The sequence below is a fragment of the Nesoenas mayeri genome (assembly GCF_963082525.1).
Source record: "Nesoenas mayeri genome assembly, chromosome: Z".
Lineage (NCBI taxonomy): Eukaryota > Metazoa > Chordata > Aves > Columbiformes > Columbidae > Nesoenas > Nesoenas mayeri.
In genome coordinates this window covers 42,344,835-42,358,465 of record NC_137542.1, presented here as the reverse complement: position 1 = coordinate 42,358,465, position 13,631 = coordinate 42,344,835, and the positions used below count along the sequence as shown (strand labels likewise).

General features: G+C 38.7%; 1 protein-coding gene across 1 annotated transcript in view; it reads right to left on the bottom strand.

Annotated features, from left to right (window-relative positions):
• Positions 1-13,631, bottom strand: part of CAMK4 (calcium/calmodulin dependent protein kinase IV) — a gene marked incomplete at both ends in the record, with an annotated part of 165,845 nt that overhangs the window by 64,401 nt on the left and 87,813 nt on the right. The window contains 2 exons of the mRNA XM_080362423.1: positions 9,733-9,815; positions 10,535-10,597. Coding sequence (XP_080218549.1) covers positions 9,733-9,815; positions 10,535-10,597 — 146 coding nt within the window. The remainder of the gene's footprint in view (positions 1-9,732; positions 9,816-10,534; positions 10,598-13,631) is intronic.

The following is a 13,631-nucleotide window of genomic DNA, read 5'->3' as shown; positions in this document are numbered from 1 at the left end:
GACACTTTATTAGTGGTAGGAAAAAAAAAAAGGACAAGCATAGTCCTGCTAAACTAAACATATTTGATCTGAAAATCAATGAGGAAAGAGATAGGGAATCCCAATGAGTCATTTTAGAATCAATTTTCAGAGCAGTATTAAAATTATATTGATATACAATTTTACAGTTGAGTGGAATACATGTATCTGGTGAGTAATGACAAGCATGTTAGGCAACAAGTGGAAACAATCAACCTCCTACAAAAACTAACAAGTGTTTCATCACAGAAGGACTAGGCGTTATGTTTGATTTTTCAATGACTAACAAAACCAAGGGCCAGATCTTTGCAAATCCAGCAAGAGAAACAGTGCTTCCACACATGCAGTGGTAAAAAAAACAACCAAGAGCACCCAGAAACCTGCTTTAAACAAGCAGAGGACTAATCCAGTGCCAGACTGGAATAGTCATTGATGGCACACACCTCCTCATGCAAGACTACCAGTATCTTCAATTCTTGGTCAGCACTGGCAGGTGCCCTGGCAATGAGACCTGTCAGCTAAGACTAAGGAGGGGTTGTACGTCCTTCCCCAGGCAGCACAGTCTGCAGAGCCACTCCAAGTCTTGTGCTATAACAGCTCCTCAAACTTTTAATGGAGAGTGCCTGGCTAGTGGGTGGAAAAAGCAACATGGAAGAGGAACCACATGACAGAAGAAATGGGAACTTAACCACCTCTCTCCCTGACCCTGAAACCAAAATCTCTCTTTTGTTTTTCTAGGGTATGGGAATCCAGAGCAATGACTATTCTTGCAATTTTAAACACAAGCTGTTCTCATGATTCCTTGTGATCAAGAGAATTTGAAATCTTACCCTACCCACTTTAACAAACTTACTGTTTCCTCCCCTACACTCTAAATGGACTAGTTCTCCTATTCTTAGCTTTACTTCTCTGCTTCCCTCCCACACAGGCCACCCTATCCATCCTCCAGCCTTGCCTTAAATCTGAGCACATAAAGTCTGTTTCTTGCTTCCCTTACCTCAGAGTGGTAAGTGCACTTAGTTTTATGCTAATAAATCTAAACAGTTACTCTAAAATTTGCAACATTTAGCCTCCCAAAACGGTAAAATTTTAAATTACTTTTTAAGTTCCCAATATTGTTGTTTTTTGTTTTTTGGTTTTTTTTTGGTTCCTACATGCCATATCTGTATTTGCTTTTTAGATCATCCTTTATAAAATCGCAATATCAAAAAAAGCCATCACTCTCTTTAGGGTCATTTTCACTCTGCCTCTAGCTAGCTTTTCTCCAGAACTCTTATACCACAGCGTGCCTGTGGGCTGCATCCTGTAAAATCATGTATAGTCTCAAGCAAGACACTGGCCTACATAAATACAAGATCTGTTCCAATGTCAGGATGGGATGTGCTAAGAATTTTAAAAAATATTTGCTTCTATATAATAAATGTTAATCTACCTAAAATTCCTTGGTTGTCATAGAGATTTTTTTCTGTACACATTCACTTAATTCTTATGTAAATTCTTACATTTCATTACAATGAAATTAAAAGATTTCTACAAGGTAAAGTGAGACTGAAAATTAGCAGGAAGAGGAAAAGAAAATACTACTCTATTCAACAGCAAAAAAGGTTTCCATGAGGAACACTTTCTCAATAAATTATTGATTCACAGATGTATTGGCTCATACCTGTAATGAGATGATCCCAAATCCCTGTTGCTTTGATGCATTTATTTAGTTAAAAAGAAAGATTTCTCTCTAAATATTTACGTATTTTCCATAATACAGCATTGAAGAGTAATAAATATTAAAAAGTAACTCTGACTCAGCTTGCTGAGTCTCCCTTATTTTACAATCATTTTCATAATTCACTGCAAACTAGCTGTTACTAATGGCTCAAACTGCCTGCCCATGATCTGAAGAAGGATAATGGGAAATACAGAAATGGGTTTGGATCTGAATCAAAGTCAAACAAACTTAACGTTTTTCTTCAATACCTTGTTCAGAAATGAAAAGCAGCATTGCAGTCATTCAGGAAAACTATATCCCATCCACCATTATTAAGAGGCAGTTTCTGATAAATGCGTCATACAGGAGAATTTAGAGAAAGATTGCATACTTCTTTTATCTCATACCAGGGTTTCTTTTCCCCTCTTTAACTTTATTTCTTCTTCCTACTCAGTGTTCCTACAACACTCACAGAACTAGAGGAATCTTGTAGGAAAATCAGGAATTATACACTAAAAGCCTGGGTAAGATTGAGTAAATGGCCTTACCTTCAAAAGTAAGACCCATGTGTCTGCAGTGAAATTAATAAGAACAGCCCTGTGCCCATCATTCTCAAAAAGACAGGTTCATCTTTCAGGAGCTTAATTTTAGCAAATTTATTTTTTTTTAAAGAATAGTCTTTATTTCTAGATGTTGTGAAACCACAGTGCTCATGAACTAGCAGCTCAAACTTCTCTCTCAAACAAAAGTTTCTGTGTAAATGACTGTGTGAGGCAATGCAACAAACGGAATTATTTCAGCATTTCACAGCTCCTGTCTGGTGAGCAACAGGGAGGGGGCAAAGAGAAGCATTGCTGGCAGCTTGCAAAGGAGGCAGTGGCCTGGAGAGGGGAAAGGAGCAGCACTGAAGATACTAATGAAGACACTCTGACAAGAACCGGTGAGGCTTCCATTGGATTTCTTTGTCTAGCTAAGGGTACCACATTATAAGATGGATGTGAGAACTTTAAAGAAGTTCAATGAACAGTAATTGACACAAAAAAACCCATGACCAGGGATGAAAGTTTACAGGGACTGTGAATATATAGTCTTCTGCAGTCTTCCATTGCTTGAAAGTTGGCCATAAACTAAGAACTACTTACCTTCTCTCTATCTGCCGGGGACAAGGCATACAGATTCGGGCCAAATTTGCAGAAAGAAAGTTTTTCCTAATATTGAATCTGAATCCATTTATTGTACCAGACCGGAGAGTCACTAGTATAGCCCACATAAGAAGATAACAGAAGTTTTTAAGAAACAAAACCCAAGACCATGAATCCCCAAGGATGGTTGAAGGATACTGTCTGAGCTAAGGTGGACAGCCAGCCCTTTATGCCAAACCAGCACAGATGTACTTGCCAGGACAATTTAAACACATTGCGCTGGAACTCACTCTGGTACATTGCTTACTTCCCTTCAAGAATGAAACAAATGGCCATCAAATTCTGAAACTGGGCACTGCTTGCATAACATACATTGTGCTTATATGCCTCTATGTCACAATTCACAAGCTTATTCACATCATTGTTATTATTCAGCTCAGGATTATTTTGTGTTCACCTGTTCCAGTCCTCATTTGGTGGCCTTGGCACCTCTTACAGTGCATGGATATGTGATACATTACTTACTGCAGCAGCTGAAGTTCAGTGTTGAACTGAGAAGTACATTGTTTGAAAAAGATTCACTTTTCAGGCTTTCATTAAAAAAACCAAAACAAAACAAAATCACAATTTAACTATCATTTAGGACAAGCATTTTGGGGCTCCAAATATTTAGGATAACTGTATTTCTTCCTAAAATATTCTAGTTTCCCTTTATACTCTCATCATGATGTACATAGAAAAAGCAATGAGACACAAAATGTACAAAGCCCTCACATCCTAAGCGATTTTATAATCTCAAGGAAGGTGTTCAATTAAGGCACAGAAGACACAACATTAGCTTTCAAGTCAGTCAGAGACTTCCTGCATACATACGTGTAGGCTACAGCTATATAGGCTGTAGATATATATACCTCAACTTGTCACCTGCACAGGGCTGTTAAAACCTCTCTGCATTTCAAAAAAATATGAAAGCTACATTTGTTGATAATTCAGGAGATCAGTTATAGCTTGAACAGCTTCCTATTTAATTTAACAGAAGTATCTTTCCTAGGTTGCCTGGCATCCAGACCATGTGTATCTATATCACAGCAAGGAGGCTATGGCAAAAAAAAAAAAAAAAAAAAAGAAAACATACATCAGAGATGCTCTGATCACAAGAAGTCTTGGTATTAAGAATACATAACACACTAAGAGCTTCACGGGGACTGATGCGTCCTACCTCCAAAAGTCTTGCCCAGTTCCCACACTGGGCTAGCAACATACAGGCTGATCCCAACTAGGATACACCCATGCTAACAATTCCTGAAAAGGTATCTCAAGTAACAACAACAAAAGGCAAGAGGACATTTTAAATTAATTTTTTTTAAGTGAAAAGCCTTCCATAGTGGAGTTAAGAACCAGGTGAGTATAATGTTACATCAGTTCACATTTAAAAATAGCAGGAAGCCAGACAGTATTATAATTGCACCATCATCATTGCTGGAGTCATTTAGTAATTTATAATGCTGCAAGTTTATTTTCTCTGGAACCTAGTGTTTCACCTAATTGACCACACTGTAAGTAGTGTCCTATGCACAAACATTTACAAAAAATCATTTGTATTTCTCATTCTGAAGAGAATAATGTAGTTGGCAGATACTGACTTAGAGTAATTCTGTCCAGTGACAAAAGATAAGGCACTGACCACAAAAAAGTGTAAGGGCATTATTACAACTCTGTACAGGAAGCAAATACTAAATTATATTGGAAAGGCTACAAATGAGCATTAATGCACAATTCTTTATTTAGTCTTACATCACCGTTTTTTATCATTACTGCAGCTGAAACCAGGAGACACTAAATGAGCTATTGTAACATCAGGGAGCACTTTTTCCCAGAGCTAATTTGTGTGTTGTCTTCTGATTTCAGAGAATAGAGCATAATTTCTGTAGTCAAGACTTCCCCCCAGCCCCCCAGTCCTGAGTGAGGGGACTGTAACTTCCTCATGTGAAATAGAGTCCAAAGGACTACTCTGACCCCTGTACAGAAGACAGACTGCCACCACACAATGAAATCAGAGCTCAGAAACAAACAAAAGATGCTTTGTCATATAAACTAAAACTCTGTCATTAGTTTATAAAAGACCTCCATTTTAGGACTGATTAATTCCTTGATTCTTTTTGATGTTCCTTAGCATTCTAATTTCCCCAAGCAGAAACGAGGTGTGCCTGAAGCCTGCAAGGCTTCAGGAAATTTTGTCTGTGAGAGCTAATCATTCCCACATCTCTTAAAAAGTCAAGTTCTTTGGAACAAGTAATTAATTTCTTTGCTAATTTATGTTCCACAAAAGAATATCAGAGTAGCTTGAATCTATATTTCAGAGGGACTTAAATGAAATTTGAAATAGAAGTGACTCGACAAATTGTCACCTGTAAGCAATATTTTTAGACAATGTTTGGTACCCTTAATAAGAAGAAAGAAACAGAAGAGTTTGTGCTCAAGAGGCCAAAGTACAGACAAGGAGAATGTATGGATAGACGGTATCATTTGAAGCTGAAAAAAGAGAGAGTCTAACTATTCTTATGAACCTGCAGGTATTCTGCCTAAAATGAGGTTAAAGTAGAGTAGACATTTTGTGCTGCAAAACATGGCTGGTTTGCATGCATTTCAACCATGCATGTCTGTTTTAAACATGCAGGAATGGAAGAGAAGGGCCAAGCAAATGTCAAAGACCTATCTTCCAGCACTGGGCTGAAGACATGCCATCTAGAAAGAACCAGAATATCAGTTAATATAGAGTTACTGCATTTTTCTCTCTGTTTTGGTCTGTTCGTCCATTGGTCTATCTTACTTCAAAAGCTCTTTGTGTCAATGCTCACCTACTTGGTTGGCAAAAACCATCATGCAAACTGGCAATAAATATTCTAATTTACACAAACTTCTCCAATTTACTGTAGAGCTACATTTGTTTTGTTTGGGATGGTAGAATATTATATGTCAAGGTATGACCTACAATGTGATTTATGAAGTCTAGGAAACAGATTTATTTTTAAAAATAACATCAAAACCAACCTTATTTCAGCTGCATTAACTCAGATGATACTTTTGTTTCAATTTATCTCCTTTTGGGTAACACAACTGAAAAACTGTCATAATGAAAGCTGATTCTAGTAATAATGTGGATGATTTGATAGAAATACTAAATATGGTGAAGGAAGTGAATTATTTTATTACCTAGAACTTTTATGTTAGAGTGGTGTGAAATCAGCACATCAGCAATGCTAACAGGCTTCTAGAAAACTAATCAGATCTTGGGTTACTTGTAAAATTTTCTTCATTAGGGGAACGTGTACATGAAAGAACTCACTCATCTGCAGCTCAGATACTGTTCAAAAGTGGACATCTCAGACAGCAGAAAACTAGAGCAATAAAACAGTTGATATAAAAAGTACCAGAATATTATCAGCATTAGCAGTAACAGCAATGGAGATGTTTACAATAAGGAGAGCAGATGTGTTTGTGTCATACATCTAGCTGTATCATTTGCTGACAGCTACTTTGAAAGAGGCATAAACATAATTCCTCCAGAGCACAAAAATTGCTTTGCTGCCTGTCTGTGGAGCGTGGTTTATAAAGTCATGTAGCTGTGCTTTGAACATATAAGGTTCTTCAAACCCTGGCCACATTGGGGTCCTGCTTGCCCACATGCTCTCTCTACAGGTCTTGTCTCGAGGACAACCATGGGGTGTATTTCAAGACAGGGTCACAGCTCTCCCTCCACACCTGACACAACCGCACTACCCAGCAGGAGATTTTTGCAGGGTCGTTTTGCTTTCTCCTGGGACAGGAGTCATGGAAGCACAAGAGGAAAGGGTGCACAAGGCCTCTCTGTAAGTCAGGACATTTCCTTCACGCATGATAAAAAGATGTATGGATTGAAAGGATTAAGCACAAGAGGGGAAGTCTGCTCTAAGGCAGAAAGCTAAATTTCCTCTTCCTAAAACTCCGAGAGCAGCCATTGTAAAGCACAATGCAGGTGTAAATCCTTCAGCCCAGCTGAAAGAGAGGAAAGGGGCAGCTAATGCTTAATTGGAGTGACTAGTGCAAATATCTCAGCTGCCTATTTAAATTATTTTGGTTTAAGGCTGAAGAGTGAAGTAATACTCCTATTACTAACTTAAAAACTGAAAATAGTTTATTATGTTGGGTTTTTTTTCCAAATCAGAGATCAGACAGGACTCTATTGGCAAAGTTTCCAGTTCTGTTGTACATGGAGAAAAGGAAGACGCTGAATTTAGAAGACCTCCACGGTATTAGTGCTCATTTGTAGCATCACAAGGGGGCACCGCAATTCTAAGAAGTGACTAAACGGCTTCTCATCAGGAAATGACAGACAGCTCATCCCAGCCACACTACTGGATTAAGAATACAATTTTTTTGGGAAAGATAATCCGATAGCTCAAATCCCATCATCACTGATGAGTGCAGATTAGAGATGTTGTAAATGCCTTAATATTAAATCCTAGTTTCATCAGATAATGCAATTCCCTGCCCTGGATCCCACAGGGTCTTTTATCTTCAGTTCTGCTACCACACAGATGGTTGCTGCTCAGGAACCAACCATTTCACTGCATATTTGTGTTTTCCCTTTGTAAACACTTCTCACCGAAGATTTCTATAGAGTATCCAGCCGTCCTGAAAACCACCCACATTGAAACTGCGTGGATTTATAAAGGCTACATGAAGGGTAACATCTTGCACAGGATCCTCTCTAGCTCAGGACTGGATGCTCACTGGTTGTTCAACTTGCAGCAGCACGTTTCCCCTGATCGTTTTGGCTGAGTACTGGGAGTGTATGCACCTTTCATCTGTCTAACTAAATATGTTACAGGGGCACCCACTTTTATTGTTATTGTTCAGAAATAGAAGGTTGTAGATATAACCATGGTACAAAAAATAGTATGCTTTTGTTTTCTCAAGTCAAAGATACTTTCATTCTAAATCTTTGATGTGTATTTGTATAACAGTCTTCTAAAATACTAAATTTTAGTTACAGAAGAAGGAAGATCAAATAACCTGTCCTCACATGAGCTATAAATCATCAATGCTAGTGACTTAACTGCTTTACTCAGGCCAGCATCAAAAGCTTTTCCTATCCTCTCTTGCTCTAAAAAACCAAATCCCTACCAGTAAAATATATTACAAAATTATTTTGCTTTATGCATATGCACCTACACTACAAGCATGTGCAGCCTCATGAGCAAACTCAATAGTCATATTGCAGAACCTCTGTAACAAAAACAGAGGTAGTAAAGCATTTGACACAGTCTCCCACAGCATCCTTACAGCTGAACTGAAGGAGTGCAGTCTGGATGACCAGGTAGTGAGGTGGGCTGTGAACTGGCTGAAGGAAAGAAACCAGAAAGTTGTGGTCAGTGGGGCAGAGTCTATTTGGAGGCCTGTATCTAGTGGAGTGCCTCAAGGGTTGGTACTGGGACCAGTACTATTCAATATATTCATCAACAACTTGGATGAGGGAATAGAGTGCACTGTCAGCAAGTTTGCTGATGACACCAAGCTGGGAGGAGTGGCTGACATGCCAGAAGGCTGTGCTGCCATCCAGTGAGATACTGATAGGCTGGAGAGTTGGGCAGGGAGAAATTTAATGAAATATAACAAGGGCAAGTGTAGAGTCTTGCATCTGGGCAGGAACAACCCCAGGTTTCAGCATAAGTTGGGGAATGACCTGTTAGAGAGCAGTGTAGGGGAAAGGGACCTGGGGGTCCTGGTGGACAGCAGGATGACCATGAGCCAGCACTGTGCCCTTGTGGCCAGGAAGGCCAATGGCATCCTGGAGTGTATTAGAAGGGGGGTGGTTAGTAGATCCAGAGAGGTTCTCCTCTCCCCCTATTGTGCCTTGGTGAGACCGCATCTGGAACATTGTGTCCAGTTCTGGGCCCCTCAGTTCAAGAAGGACAGGGAACTGCTGGAGAGAGTCCAGCGCAGAGCAACAAAGATGATGAAGGGAGTGAAGCACCTGCCTTATGAGGAAAGGCTGAGGGAACTGGGTCTCTTTAGCTTGGAGAAGAGAAGACTGAGGGATGACCTCATTAATGTTAATAAATATTATTAAAAAGGGTGAGGATGGACCCAGGCTCTTCTCGGTGACAACCAACGGTAGGACAAGGAGTAATGGGCTCAAACTGGAACAAGAGGTTCCACTTAAGTATGAGAAGAAACTTCTTCTCAGTGAGGGTGACAGAGCACTGGAACAGGCTGCCCAGGGAGGTTGTGGAGTCTCCTACTCTGGAGACATTCAAAACCCACCCTGACACATTCCATCTAAGTGTTCTTGCTCTGGCAAGGGGACTGGACTAGATGATCTCTTGAGGTCTCTTCCAATCCCTAACACTCTGTGATTCTGTATGATTTATAAATACAATGAATACCAAAGAGGATTTCATTGTTACTCTGCTTATGAAATTTATATCTGGCATAACGCTATTCTGGCGGGCTGATTGCGTCCTACTATATTTTATGATGACCTTTCCATGCAATTTTGTCAGTTCTTCCTGCCTTCTGTCTGTTCTAGCACACCCTGGTGCTATGCACCTGCTGAGCACTTTCTTTCAATAGTGTGTGCTCTTTAGAACTCACTGAAAATTTCCTCTACTTTCAACTCATGTATCTTTAAAAAAAAAAAATCTCATGATAATCACATTTCCAAACACATTTTTAAGCCAACTCCTGCATATATTTACTCCTGCTAATAAACCATATGCTGATGCAATAATTCCAGTAATTACTAACACTGGGATTATATGCAGAGAATAAACCTGCACTGTAACATCCCGGGGAAGGTACCAAGTCAGATGCACACAGTCAACTTACCTGTCAAATAGTTCTCCACCTGTAACCAATTCCAGAACAAGACTGATTTCTGTAGGAGTCTCAAATATCTCCTTCAGTTTTATCTGGTAAAAGAAACAAAAAAGATTCATTTTGCTTATTTGTCTTGCTGAGCATATCACAAGCCCAACAGCAGAAAACAGACCACAGTCAATAAAGCAGAGGATGGTACCAACTGGTGCCTCATTTACCTTGCAGTTGAGCAAGCTGTTGTGCATGTTCTCTCCTGCCTCTGCCCTTATTTTTTTTTTTTTTTTTGCTAGCTTGATTTCCTTTGCATTCCTTTTTTTCTTTAGCTAATTGTTATTTTCATACTCCTCATACTTCAGCAACCTATATAACACAGGAGTTTAAGAGGCTGCTTTCACTAGTGCTTGTCAACACCTGTCTGGCAATCTTTCAGAGCAACTGAATGTAAGACCTTCCCCACCTTCCAAGGACTGACCACAACAACTTCCCCTTTCATTTACATTTTTTTTTTTTTAATAGGTTTTGCTCAACTCTGTCAGAACATCAATATTTTTTTTTTAAGTGTAAGTATAATTCAACAGTCTTTCCTAAGGAGCTGCTAATGTGCTCATGAGGAGAACCAAAAGCTTTAGTCCAGGACTCTCCCTAGTCCGTATATGTGAAGTACAACAGTCATTTCTCAATAATAGAAAGAATTAAAAAAACAACCAACCAACACCCCTCCCCCCCCCAAACAAAAAGAAAACAAAAAAAACAAACAACAACAAAGAACTAAAGAAACAAATGTGGAGTGAAAGAATAAGACTAAACTTACAATGTTTGGATGCGAAAGGCGAAGAAGAACTCCAATTTCTGTGCGCACAATTTTCTTGTCTACCTGGTTAAAAGAGAGGAGGGAAAAAATGAAAACAATATTTCTGTGTTCACCATAGAAACTTTTAACTGCATCACAGGAAAATGTCTATGAACAGCACTTTGAGATGTTCTGGGAGAAGAAGTAGATGTGATACACACAAGTCAAATATACTGTGAGGAGTAATTTTCCTTTAACATGAGACAGATACTACAACAGAAAAACATCTGCATCTAGCAAAATGATTACAAATGCACATGTACAAGTCACACAAGAAGTGTATTATAGGAAAGAAATCTGAAAAATGTGATAAAATTCCTATTTTTACTCAAGTTCTGCCCTTGTATATCACTACTTATGTTGGTTGAGTTTATGCCATGTTCTTCAGCAAGTGTACTGGAAAAAGGTTTCACACACAGGATGTGCACATCAAAGCAGTGTAACATACTGCTTACAACAAAAAAGTGATGTAAAGGTCAAACACACCCAGCCACAGACAGGGTTTCAGATTTAAGTTTCACTTGCTTCAGACACATCAGACAGAATGGTCTATTAATGCAAAAGACTATCTGTTTGGTTAAATCTCTGAGAGAATTAGCCCTCACCTTCCCAAATTGCAGTCTGTAAAAATCCAGGCACAACCTACGTCCTGTTGGGGGACACCAGTCTTTTCTCATAAGAAATGCAGACCTAGGAAGTGTTTCATTCAGGAAAGACAACTGCAGCTCTCCCAGTACTTGAATGTTTAAGAAATAAATGAAAATGCTAGTAAGCAAATTATATATGCATTTATGTTGCTATGGTAATTGACAGACTTACGAAGAAACTATCTGGTTTGTAAATATTCTCAAAAACCCTAGAGAAATCCTACACTGGTGACTATTATAAACATATTTCTTCTATAGCACTCTTCAGCTCAGGTATTACGAAATCAACGAGAATCAGCAAGTTAAGTCACTATCCATTCCAAACCGATGACACAGATCATGTCAAGCAGAACATTTTGAAGGCGGTTGTGTGGGTTTTTTCAGTGAAGGCTTTTTAATCAAACATGTATTTTGGTTTTGTGGGTTTTTTTCATTATATGTTACAATTCATATACAGTTACAATACAAAAACCTTTAAAAAGGACATAAAACTACCTTAAAATTCTTAGTGAGGAAGACATATGCTTAAAAAAAAAGATCCCCCCCTTTTTTTAATCACGTGAAAGAGGAGATATACTTCTCAGGTGTTTGTTTTTTTTTTTTTTTCCCAGCAACAACAAAATCCAAGTATCAGTCACAATTGGAACTACAGGATAGGCATTGATTCTCCCTTTGTGTCAGTCAGGAATGACTCCAGGTTAGTAATGCCATGCTCTGAGAGTGGTGTAAATGAAAACAAGGAAGGAAGGAAGGAAGGAAGGAAGGAAGGAAGGAAGGAAGGAAGGAAGGAAGGAAGGAAGGAAGGAAAGAAAACTTTGTACAGATTGAGAGCATGTGAGAAGCAACAGAAAGCAAAAATCAAACAGAAGTGAAATATTCCATCACCTAAACACCTATTTGGAGATAAAGAACATGGTCTATAATTAAATCTTCACAGGTAAACACCCGCACTGAGATCAAACACAGCATAAGCTCTGTGACTGTGAAAGGCTTTACAAACTTTTTGCTTTCTACTCCAAATGCAAGTGTTTCTTCACTCTTGTGTGCTACATAAATACTGAGCAACAGGTTGAAGAACGGTCTCCTGTGCAGTTTTCTGAAAATGCTGTGTGTGCCAGTCTTAGTTTCAACATCCCCTTCCCATCAGTGCCGTTATTCAACTCCAATTTACATTTGTGAGTGCAAATGCACAGCCAGGAGCTCCAGAGTTCACTGCTGGTTAGGGGTAGCAAGGGGCTCTTGATAGTTCAGAGGGTAATACACATCTAGACCGTCTGCATACACTTTGCATCTCAGACAGGATCAGAAAAAATACAATATTGCATGGACAGACATTTACTTGGGAGAGCTGTTTAGACTGATCAATTTACCATATCCAAAAACACCACTACAAACTGAACAATCTACAGTTTGTATTCTGCAGTTCTGAAAATGTTTGCACATCAAGCATGCCTGGCAACATGGAAAAGGCTGTCCAAATTCTAAAGATGCTTCATTTTGGCACCGAGTAGTTATAACTGAGAAACTACAGAGGTGTCTCCTCATCTTGCAGGTGGCAATAAATTAAGATAAAAAGTGAACTGAGACTTAGTTTCAGATCCTTGACTTCCTAGACGTTTACTATGCAGCTGTAGGTGAGTCCCTCTGTGATCTGGTTCCTGACCCGACACAAACCAGTTCACTTTCATAATACTTGCTCAGGTAGCAGTATGATAAAAAAGGTACCTAAAAATTCAAGATGCTAAGATGCAATGGCAAATATGCCACAGCTAAACAGTTTGGAGTGTTACAGATTTATAAGAAATCTGGGAAATGGCTATTGGGACAGGTTTTACAACAGAAGAGTGCATGTATAAGTGATATGAGTCATTCCAGAGTAAATGCAGCTGTGTATGTAGCCATACCATTTTATTAGAGTAGCTTGTTTTATCGCATTGTATTTTCTTACTTTCTCCCAAACTAAGTATAGAGCTATATCAACAGTTACCTTGTTTTGGCTCCTTCTAACAAAATGTACGTACTGACTTCGGGGCCAAATTTGGCCTGTTTTGGCCAGTAGTGTCAGCAATCAGTAGTATCAGTAGTCTCAGTAGTATCAGCAATTCAATAATTTACATTCCTGGTAGACATTATTTGATATGACGACAGGCATTTCACTCTATAGTGTATGTTGCTAAAGTCATAAATTTTAAAATTGAGATAATTTAACCAAAATATCCTATTACCAAAAATGCTTGGGCAAATTAAGTTCCACTAGATCAAATAAAGTGGTCTGATTTGTGTAGAGGTAATAACTGACCAAAATGAAGCTGCAGAACTGTTTATTTTTGTCTTCTCTTTGGATGTAATTTAAACATGCAGTAGAATATGTAACAATTCATCTGAACTTTCCTTAAATTAACATTACTCAT